A 12,458-nucleotide genomic window follows, 5' to 3' on the forward strand; every position below is an offset into this window, starting at 1 on the left:
AGTTTTAAGCAATTGAGAATGACCAAAATAGAGTTGACAATAATTGTATGCAAATTTCTTAACACAAACAACATTTTAACTATGCTACAAACATGTTTTGAATAAAAAAAAAGTGATATACTTATTAAACACAAATTTTTGAATCAGAAATACTGAGATATATAGTATAACATAATTAAAGGAAGATTGATCCCTAGATCTCTATCTAAAAGGACAAAAGCAAGGTATAAATATAATAGTTACCACATTTTTACAATGAAATCGGTTTGCGATCTAAATCAAATACATAATATCAAACAGTAATATGAATATGTGATAGAGGACGATCCAGAAACAAAGAAAAATGAAAGGAGTAAGTACAGGAAAAGAGTTTCTGTTTAATAAATTCCTTGCCTCTATAAATACAAAGCGTAACTAAAACTACAAGTATGGTAACCCCCTCTCTAAAATGATACTGAGATGAATACCCCTATATCTTAAAACGACGAAATAGGTGAAGAATTGTAGCAAACTTTAGTAAAATACAAGATGATGGAAATAAATCCCTTTCGGTTTAGACTATAAAGATTAAAGGACAGGATAATCGTTCCTAATCATTGTCTGAATTTTTTTTAAAAGCAAAGTTCAATCAAATGGCAAAATCAAAAGTTCAATCACATCAAACGAATGGATAACAACTGTCATATTCCTGACTTGGAACAGAAAATGGTAGATTGAACCTGGTTTTAAAGCTAGCCAAACCTCTCACTTGTATGACAGTCGCATCAAATTCCATTATATTGTCATCGATCAGTGAACATAACAAACAGACTCAATAGGTAAAAATGTCAAATAAAGGCAACAGTAGTTTACCGCTGTTCAAAACTCATAAATCCATGGACAAAAAACAAAATCGGGGTAACAAAAAAACCCCGAGGGAAACGCATTAAATATAAGAGGAGAACAACGACATAACACCGAAACGTAACACACACAGAAACGGACCAAGCATCAGACAAAACACCACGAGAATAACAAATATAACATGAAAACCAAATACATGAATTTGGGATAGACAAGTACCGTGCCACGTCTTATCTCAATATCTCAAAAATAAGAGAAAACACAAACGACTCAACGTTAAAATGCAACACACACAGAAACGAACAATAATATAACAATGGCCATCTTCCTGACTTGGTACAGGACACTTTCAAAGGGGAATAAAAGTGGTGGGTTGAACCTGGTTTTGTGGCATGCCAAACCTCGCACTTTAATGGCAACGTTAAATATAACATGGAGATGACAACATAATATTACAGGACTACAATACAAATAAATAGGAGAACATATAAGACAAAGAAAAACATGATTAATAGATAACAAAAAGCATCAGGTTTAAAATTCAATACGCCAAAAACGCGCCTTGTCCACACAAAAATCAACAGTGACGCCCAGATATAAAAGATCGAAACTGAAAAAAGTACAAAGTTGTACAGCACTGAAGATCAAAAGTTGAAAAGGTTTCGCCAAATACGGCATTGTTTTATGCCCGGGATAAGAACATTCTTATTATATAGAACAATTCATGCTATTGCAAACAGTAAATTTTATCAAATGTATATGAAAGAGTTAACATAAAGAAACTGAAGTATTAACTAATTACAGAAAAATAAACCCGAATACATAACGCCAAGATATAAAAGATCGAAATTGAAAAAAGTACAAAGTTGTACAGCACTGAAGATCAAAAGTTAAAAGGTTTTGCCAAATACGGCATTGTTTTTATGCCCGGGATAAGAACACCCTTATTATATATAACAATTCATGCTATTGCAAACAGTAAATTTTAACAAATGAATATGAAAGAGATATACATAATGAAACTGAAGTATTAACTAATTACAGAAAACTGAACCCGAATACATAATGCTATTAAAGTTTAACACAGAATAGACACATCCGAATCAGTCCAGGCGTCAACGTAATTAAAAAAAATGTGACGTCACATACGATGGCGAAAAATAGGGGTACTATATTACTGTCTATATCAATGAACTATTTTTAAAACTAGCACATTTATTATTTATAAAGTACTTTTGTATAATTTTAATGCTCGGGAAAATAAGATATTTTAAAAGGAAAATCAATTTCTAGTTTGTTATTTTGTAGGAAATACGGTTTTACATTTTTTTAATTTGTGGAAAATACGGTTTTACAATTTTTTAATTTGTATGAAATACGGTTTTACATTTTTTTTAATTTGTAGAAAATTCGGTTTTACAATTTGTTATTATATAGGAAATAACGTTTAAAAGCACCCGTCCCTGATATTTTATACCTATATACTTAATACTAGTATATCAAACAGGTAATGTGTTCAGAGACACGTGCCTGTGGCGAAAGCCGACCCCAAAAAGGGAAATCAAACTGACCGATTGATTTAAACATGGAGAAATTATGCAAAACAACCCGAATAAACCGATGTCGTCATGTTTGTTAGCATCAATTTTCATTCAAACGCCCCTCCTTTGTTTTCTCTGCAAGCTATACTGTCATATTTGTCTTCTTCAAAATAAGTCTATAACAATCTCCGTATTACTTCGAATCTCCAAAATGATGTAGAGACTTTTACATATAAAAACAAACTTGATATAATAACGTATTGCATTCAACACTATTATTTGGATCGATAGTTATCTGCGCTGTTTTGCGTCGAACATCTGCATATCCAATTGTTGGTCAATTCATGGAGAGGTTATATACAACATATAGTATCACAAACCTCCAAACATCTATGTCATTAAAGGTTATTAATCATAATAAGGTGATTATAACACTTGAAGACTATAAATCCAGGTAAAAAGTATAAGCAGGGGCTATAGATAAATTCATGGCATGGATTTGGGTTCATACGACTCGTGTTTCTAGTACTAGTATTGATTTTGTCAAGCACACTAAAGACTATGAGTGTGATTTTGTCAAGCACACTAAAGACTATGAGTGTGGGGATATAATCTACTCATTGATAACAGTTTCGAAAAGGAAGAGGCACAGTCTCTGATGCAGCAGAAAAAAAGGATAGTTGTCAATGGTTCAATGTTGGAAAACAAATCGGATATCGCTTCACCACAATTGTATTTTGATTCAGTCATATACAGCATTTTTAGCAATAGGTTCCATTTCGTCTTCAAAAATATCGTCTTTCCGTCGTTTTTTAAGATATGTATAAATGACACCGATCACTATTATTAATCCAATTGCTATACCGACTCCTATACCTATCATAAGAGGTTTTATAGGAGTATTGTCTGACCTCTTAGCTGGTTCAACTATATCAACAGAACCTTGTGTTGTAGTCAAATTTGATACTGACGAGGCTGTAGTATTTTTAAAATAAATTTCTGATTTCTTGTCAGAAGATACCATTTCTTGAGTAGTTAACGCAGTTGAAACACTTTTTGATGATATATATACGCGTTTCGTCGTTTTAAAAACAGGAATATTGGTCGTTTGTTTCGTTGTCGCAGTAGACAAAATAGCTGTAGTTGATGTCTTTACTGTTGTTGGTTTTGTCTTTTTATTTGTTGGTTTAGTCTTTTTAGTTGTTGTTGGTAATGATTTCGTTGTCGTTGTTGTAGGTTTTATCGTAGTTACAACAAAAGTGGTTTCGGGTTTCCGTGTTGTTGAAGTAGTCACTGTTGTAGGTTTCGAAGTTATTTTTGTTTTTCTTTTCGTACTTGTCGTAATGGTAGTTGTAATTTCTTTTGTCGTAGACGCAGATGTTGAAGAAACAGTAGTATCCCTTGTGGTTGGCATTGTTTGCTTAATTGTTGTTTTCTTCATAGTCGTAAGTGGCTTTGTTATTACTTCTTTTGACGTCATCGGTTCAGAAGTCATGCCAGTTTTTGATTGATTAACTGGTGAAGTTGTTATATGATTTTTGATCGTTGTTTCTACTACTTTGGAAGTAGTTGGAAGCATGGTTGTAGTAGTTATTGCTTTTGTTTTAAGTTCAGTTGAACTGTCAATATTCTGTACAATGGAACTAGAATACACATTTGTAGACAAATCTATAAATTCGTCTGTTGTTGTTACTGGTTGAGTTGTCATGCTTTCTTGATGTGGTGTCGTTCTGATTAACGGAGATGTCGTTTGTACAACGGCTTCTGTGGTCTCAGCTGCAGTTGTTTCTTGATAACTTATTGTAGTATCCTCAAAATCTACAATAAACATATATTTTATTTTAAATTGCTCACGCACAAAACAATAATTCCTTAAGAAGCAGGATTTTTGTGTAAGCCCTCTGGTTCACATGAATTCACCACTAGTGTTCTTTGCATTTGAATAAGTTCATGTTTGTATTCTGTGTTGAACTTTTTCATTTTTTTTCATTTTTCAAAGTGTGTTTTGCCACTCATAGTAAAAGTGAATATCCATTCTCCTGAACAACAAGCTTGTTATCTTAAGTTTTTGATTACATTACATTGTGTTTATTTTTGATAGAAATCAAATGCATTAGTGATGAAATTCAAGTAATTTCTTAAAGAAGAGATCATTCCTGAACCGCCATTTTCTACATAAGAAATGCATGTACCAAATCAAATAATGACAGTTGTTTTTCCATTCGTGAGATGTGTTTGTGCTTTTGATTTTGCCATTTGATAAGAGACATTCCGTTTTGAATTTTTCTTGTAGCTCGGTACTTGTTTTACTTTTTTGAATGGAATGATGCGACTAGTGAAACAGAAATTATCGATCCTTCTGACGCCTCCGCCATCATTTTGTTTTTGATGTTGTTCATTGTTGTTTGTGACCTTTAATTTATGTATCGTATACAGTATTGTATTTACTGTTGACGGTAAGCATATACACATATGATAATGGTTTCAAAAAGAATCAATGTACAATAAAAATTATTAAAAAGTTATAACAGTACAATGCTTAGTATTACAGTAAGTACTTAGACGCGAAAGGAACCATTTTTTATTTCAACACCGTGCCAAAAGTGAAAATAATTTAACAACGTCATGACAATTACGGGTTGGAAGTAATATTTTCAAAAGGGTTTTCTCGGAAATTAAGTTGGAGTTGTCTCTCTTTTTTGTTAAAGAAATCTTAAATGAAAGATAAGAATCATCTGATTTGTTATCATTTTGTATAGTTTTGAGAATGACCTTAAAACGTAAAGAGTTGTCAATGTCAGAGAAAAATGCCATTGCAGCATTGTATAACGCTGGTATAAAGACATGACATTGCACGGCAAATAGAGCAGTATAGGGTTATACATCGCTCTAAAGGACGAGGGAGTTGAAAAAAACAATGAAAAAACGGTAAGGCATAATTTGCTTACACCGCGGGATACGCACAAACTCTGCACCACTGGCAAGTTAGATAGAAAACGGAGATTGCATGTTATAACAATCGTTTTTAATAGATATATGGAAGGACCAGTATATGAGCGTACTGTTCAGCGAAAATTGTACGAAGAAGGGTTTTAAAAGCGTGATGTAAACAAATTCAACAGCTTTCGTGCTGCAAATGTAAACAAGAGGCTGTCACAACGACAGCAAACCGGATTTATTAACATTTATTTGTGTCCTGGCAATATCACAAGAACCATTACTGATGAATGGTGAAAGTGAAAATTGTCAATATCAAGTTTGACCTTCATTTTGTCATCAGGATCAACATATTAAAATTTGAAAAGCTTAGATTGAATGGTTCATGAGTAAATGCAATAACGTGAATGAAAACGCCATTTTACGATCTTTCAAGAACCATAACTCCTAAACGGTAAAAGTCAAAATTGTCATTATTGAACTTGACCTCTATTTTGTCATCAGTGACAACATATAAATATTTCAAAAGATTTGGTTGAATGGGTCATGAGAAAATGCACGGACACGACTGGAAACACCATTTTTCAATCTTTCAAGAACCATAACTCCTGAACGGTAAAAGTCAAAATCGTCATAATTGAACTTGACCTCCATTTTGTCATCAGTAACAACATATTAAAATTTGGGCAGCTTTGGTAGAACAGTTCATGTGTAAATGCACGGACACGACTGGAAACTCCATTTTTCAATCTTTCAAGAACCATAAGTCCTGAACGGTAAAAGTTAAAATTGTCATTATTGAACTTGACCTCTATTTTGTCATCAGTAACAACATATTAAAATTTGGGAAGCTTTGGTAGAACACTTCATGCGTAAATGCACGGACACGACTGGAAACTCCATTTTTCAATCTTTCAAGAACCATAACTCCTGAACGGTAAAAGTCAAAATCGCCATTATTGAACTTGACCTTTATTTAGTTGTCAGTAACAACATATCAAAATTTTTAAAGATTTGGTTGAACGGTTCATGAGTAAATGCACGGACAAAATTTGATTGCCGCCCGCCCGACCCACCGCCCGACCGGTCGACCGCCCGACCGGCCGCCCGCCGTACATCCTCAAATCAATAACCGACATTTTTGTCACAAAAATCCGGTTAAAAACGGCTGGCATTTCATCGTTTTGCTTCATCATCATGAAAAAGTAAAATAATAAAAAATAATTCACTCCGAGGAATAATTAAAATCGGAAAGTCCCTTATCAAATGGCGAAATCAAAACCTCAAACCTCAAACCAATGGATAACAACTGGCATATTACTGACATGGTTCATTGTATAGACATTTCCTTATGTAGAAATAGAGATGGATACCCTGAAATTTGTGTGTTTTAAACTGATTCATATATTTTCAGTATATGTTATAAATTGTTATCTCTTGTGCAATGAACAACAGTAAGATGATCGATGGAATATAAATCCTTACCATCTGAGCAGTTGTACAGTTTAGGATCATCTACAGAAATATCACTCAAGTAACTTTTCAACTTCATTCCTTCAATTATGAACTGAAAATACAAAGAAAAAAATACAAAAATTCTGTAGTTTCTGATGAAAATTACCTTTACATGAACAGGAAAGTTATTAACATATAAGAAAACGATAGGCTAAAGATAGCAAATGAACAATCAAACTCATAAGTCGTAAACAAACTGACCATGCCATCGCAAATTAGTCAAAGGTACTTACTTAACTGTATCTTTGAAAATTTGACTTAAGATATGAAGAGGAATTGTCCTTTTCAGACATAGCTATTCAGCTGGTTTGGTTGTTAACACCCTAGTCTTTCAAATATTCGATTTTGGGTGTTTCAGATGACGGTTAATCAAGAAAAACGATTCTGTTAGAATATTTCAAATCGTTAGTGTGTGATGTCCATTGGAACATGAAGCTTTGTACTAACCTGGTATCAATATATCAAAGCACAATATACAGTGAAAGGTATGTTCCTCAGAGTATGTGAATAAATGTATTGAGAGTTATATATGGTGGTCAAAGTTTGTTTCAACTATTAGTATTGCGAACTTTCAGTTTTGGATTTCCCTTGTTGGAGTTCGTTTTTTTGTTGTTATTCTTGTTGTTTTCTAAACAAAATAAATAAAACAAATTTATTAAGGAACCAAAGATTATGCTGAAATCTGTGTGACTCATAAATTTGTACATCACAATACTATCTTGAGGACCAGGAGACGTTTTATTTTCTTCAATATCAACTAAACTAGAAATGGAGATCTATGGGTGTTTCTCTATATTAATCCTAAAGAAAATTCTAATTGTTTATCAAAAGGGCGTAATACATTTTTTTTTACCTATTTAGTAATCTTGAATAATAAGAAACAGTGGACTACATATGAAGTCTTCTGTACAAAATTATGCATCAGAAAATGTACTTAATTTCAACATATATTTCAAAAATCCATGTGCCCATATACTTGAGAAATTTCTAGAAATAACCTCAGGAACACAATAAGATATTCCATAGTTATTATAGCAAAACTTTAGAATTTTATTTCAGTTGAAATTTCCTTATCACCTAATAGTAATGAGGGAATATATAAAGATAAGTATATTTTCAATTTATATTGCCTCTGAAATAAAACTGTAAATTTTTGTGATTCTGAAAGACTTATGTTGTTTGATTTTCACTAGCATAATTACCCTGAAAGATTCTTTTTGTTCTCCGATTGGAAATTGTGCTTTTATCCATTCGTCACCTTGATTCCCAGAAACGTCGAACTCTGCTTTTTGTGATAAGGTATCCGTTTGTCCCATTTCTCCAATGTATATTTTCAATCTTCCAACTTCTGTTTAGAAAAAAATATGATTTTCTTGCTTTCTTTTACGAGTATAAGTAATATCATATGTTTATTAAAGGAAATTTCCTGATGAACATTTCAAACTTTTGCACAGAAGGTTATATGTTGGGTCATTCGTATAAATAAATTTCCCTCACTTTAATTTATTTTATTTCATATAAAAGTATATTTATCTACATAATGTGATTAAAATACTAATAATAATCATTGTTTTCATTAAAATTTATTGTGCATATTGTTGATTGTTTTAATTTTTTATTTAATACCGGAAAAGTTCCAAAAAAACAATGAAATGTACAACAGACGTTTGATAACACAAAAGGACTGAACCATTAAACATTAAATAGAGATTATCATGTGTTGTTTAACAACAGACAACGCTGTATATATAATGAATCAAGATATTTATAAAGTCCATATAGATTAAGTGCCCAGTTCAATGTTGTTCCAGGAATATTGTTTCTCGCAGATTAGACTACATTTGCATAAACAATTCAGTTTATTTTCATCTTTAATCTTTTTTTTTCTTAATTTAAAATTATAAACCCTTTTCATGCTAAAGATTGGAAATAGCACTATGAGAAAGGGACAGTTTTTAATAAATCCATGAACTATTTTCTACAAACTTTGCTAAATGTGGAACAGGAGCACCTGAACACCTGAAATCATTCCCGGTGGGGTTCGTGTTGCTTAGTCTTTCTATGTTGTGTTGTGTGTACTGTTTGTCTGTTTGTCTTACTCTTTTTTTAGTTATGTCACTATACATTCAGTGACCGAATACAAGAGGATGTGATTGTGTTTATGACAACAGGAACCTATACGTGTTCATCAGTGACACAAATGTTTTAAAATGAAGTATAATAACTGTCACTACTGTAAATAAACAGATATATTTAACAATGATAAAATGTGGTATCAATAAGTCCCATGAAGTATAAAAAGCTATGAAAGATGTGATCAATTGGAAACTGCTCGTCTTTCATAAATTAAATGGTAATTATAATTTGTCGACCAATGCTTACGGTTGTATCCAGCTACTCCCCACATATGATACCAGATCTCAAAACACAGACCACCTGTTGTAGCAGGATAGTATGGAGATAGTAGTCTTGATTTGTCGTTTATTTTTATAGGAGATGATGATTCCATAAACATGTAATGCCCTGTAATAAACAAGAAATTCGATTCACATGTCTGTCATACAAAGCAATGATTAATTTAAATAACATATTACTTTATATGTTAAAATATGTATATTTTCTGTCTTAAATCTACTACTAGTGCACAAAGAAATAAATCTGTGACACATTAGATCCAATCATTGTAAAATTATAAAAATTATTATTTCCCCCCTTCAAATGTTTCTTATTCTGTTTCGACTTTTTTCCGACAAAAAAAACCCCAACTCCCATAGGTTTATGTTAATTTTCCTACCGTTGCCACCTTTACCCAAGGTATGGTCATATTTCGGACCTGTACGTCGAGTAGGTGTGGTACCAGAATTCCATTTCCATTCAAAGTTTGCTAGTTTATCATGTTGCCAGCCACATATATTTTCATCTTCAAAATCACAATAATTTCCTGGTTCTACATCTGCAAACAAAATATAGTTACACTAATTTTGTTGAATTTTTTTTTACCAAATCTTGTTTGATTCTTTTACAACTACTTTTCATGCTTACCATACTTCTTTATCTTTACCAAAAATCATCTGTTTACCTGTGGTTATTGAACATACCGATTTTTTAAAGTCGCACGAATTTCTTAAATCGAAATTAAGGACCCATGAAAGATTGTTTTGTGAAACAGTTCTTTCAATCCTTGGCCACACTTAAATCAGTTTTAAAATGTTGCATCACCATATTGCCAAGACTGAGGAATAAAAAACTGAATCAGCCCATAAGAAAATTGCAAACAGGAAAAGATAAACGTGCTGCAACCATACTGAATGACTTCGAAAACTCGTCTTACTGTCCTTCTGACAACGATACAAATAGACCAGATGTGTTGCTGACCATCAATGACCAGATCGTGGTGTGGTGGCAATGCAACGTCAATAGAATGTGATTACGCAGCGTCATTTTGAGACAAGTTTACGGCCGCAAAGTCAACTGCTTATCAAATTGCCGAATGACATTGCGTACAGATTGATGTCATAATGTTTTCCCATCAACTGAACTGCCAAAGATTCGACTGAAAGAAAACTTTAAAGCCAACTTGAAGTTCCAACTGCATAATTGCCAGAACCCACTTAATGGGTTGAATAAATGCAACATCAGAAGGTGTAAAACAAAACCTAAAATATGTCAGACAGAATATGTTGACCTTTCTGATAATCATTTTGCCGTTTGCAACAGTCAGTCATTGCTTTTGACGGAGATAAATGCATTCAAAAATAACATAAAATAATCTAGTGTTGCGTTTCTAAAGTCGGTCAGTATATATATAAGTTAACTTAAAAAAATAACATATGAATCTGTATATCCATCGTATCATGCAAAATGTTAAAGCATACGTCGTTGAATAGCAACAAACAGATCAAGAAAACATACTAATCAGCATTGCGTCATACATTTATCAAGTATGCATAAAAGACAATACTTCAACATACATTGTAGTAAACCATTTTTTTGTTTTAAAATCTTTCTTTTTAATGTATGCAGAATTTTTCATGATATAGTTTTTGTCATTCCACTTTGTCAAATGTTTTCCAATTTTGTTGAAACCGTGTGTTATTGCCTGAGTTAGGTTATTAGAAATGGATTGATATTCAAACGTAAGTTCCTTCACAAAAACATCATAATGGTAAAAATCTTTTAAATATGATTGACCTACACATTTGAACAGTATAAAAGACAAAATATGTTTTCAATTAAAAACAAATTGATTTTGTCTTGGAATGGTTCGAAAATAGGGACGAAAGATACCAGAGGGACAGTCAAACTCATATATTGTAAATAAACTGACAACGCTATGGCTAAATATAAAAAGACAAACGGAAACACAATAGTACAGAAGACACAACACAGAAAACTCATAATTAAGTCGAAAACAAACTGACCGTGACATCGCAATTGCAAATTTGTCAAAGGTAATTACTTAGCCATATCATTGCAAAATTGACTTCAGATGAAGAAGAATGGCCTTTTTCGGACATAACTTTTCAACTGGTTCATAACATAGTAAACAATTTTTTGTTTTAAAATCTATCTTTTTGATGTATGCAGAATTATGATATAATAGTTTTTGTCATTCCACCTTCCCTGTCAAATAGTTTGAAATTTTGAAAATAAACTGACAACGCTTTGGCTAAAAAAAAAAAGACAAACAGACAAACAATAGTACAGAAGACACAACACAGAAAACTCATAATTAAGTCGAAAACAAACTGACCGTGACATCGCAATTGCAAATTTGTCAAAGGTAATTACTTAGCCATATCATTGCAAAATTGACTTCAGATGAAGAAGAATGGCCTTTTTCGGACATAACTTTTCAACTGGTTCATAACATAGTAAACATTTTTTTGTTTTAAAATCTATCTTTTTGATGTATGCAGAATTTTTTATGATATAGTTTTTGTCATTCCACCTTCCTTGTCAAATAGTTTGAAATTTTGAAAATAAACTGACAACGCTTTGGCTTCAAATAAAAAGACAAACAGACAAACAATAGTACAGAAGACACAACACAGAAAACTAAAGACTTTGTCGAAATGTCGCTGTTGAAAATGCGTTATAATTCTAAGTGTTTGATATTAAACTGTGAGATCTGTAACTCGTTTGATTAAATGTATTCATCATGCTACTTATTCAAATTCTCACTACCTCATATGTTTAGCTTAAAATCTGTACATGAATTGCATTGCTATTAATAAAAGAGGGACGAAAGATACCAGAGGAATAGTCAAACTCATAAATCGAAAATAAACTGACAAAGCTATGGATCAAAATGAAAAAGACAAACAGACAAGTAATAATACATAAGAAACAACATAGAACACTACAGACTGAGCAACACGAACCCCACCAAAAACTGGGGATCTCAGGTGATCTGGAAGGGTAAACAGATGTCGTGTTGCTCATGTAATTACTACCCGGTAAATAATCTAATTATGTAGGTCACATTCATTAAAAAGGAAGGGGGTTGTAGTTATGACGTAAGAAACATATCCGATATAATCTGTGAAACGGATATCACATAACGGTCAACCAACTCGTGATAGCGTCCGTAAAATTTACGAAGGAAAGAGTTCAACTTCA

At 32.4% G+C, this 12,458-nt stretch overlaps 1 protein-coding gene across 2 annotated transcripts in view; it reads right to left on the reverse strand.

Annotated features, from left to right (window-relative positions):
• Positions 1-2,958: 2,958 nt before the first annotated feature.
• The window catches only part of LOC134685146 (MAM and LDL-receptor class A domain-containing protein 2-like), a 90,557-nt gene continuing 81,057 nt past the window's right edge, over positions 2,959-12,458 (reverse strand). For both annotated transcript variants that reach the window (XM_063544619.1, XM_063544618.1), the window contains exons 4-8: positions 9,631-9,789; positions 9,219-9,359; positions 8,039-8,184; positions 6,807-6,888; positions 2,959-4,202 (exon numbers count right to left, since the gene is read on the reverse strand). In XM_063544619.1, coding sequence (XP_063400689.1) covers positions 3,127-4,202; positions 6,807-6,888; positions 8,039-8,184; positions 9,219-9,359; positions 9,631-9,789 — 1,604 coding nt within the window. In that variant the 3' untranslated portion in view covers positions 2,959-3,126. The remainder of the gene's footprint in view (positions 4,203-6,806; positions 6,889-8,038; positions 8,185-9,218; positions 9,360-9,630; positions 9,790-12,458) is intronic.

This window comes from Mytilus trossulus, chromosome 9, assembly GCF_036588685.1.
Source record: "Mytilus trossulus isolate FHL-02 chromosome 9, PNRI_Mtr1.1.1.hap1, whole genome shotgun sequence".
NCBI classification, from domain to species: Eukaryota; Metazoa; Mollusca; class Bivalvia; order Mytilida; family Mytilidae; genus Mytilus; species Mytilus trossulus.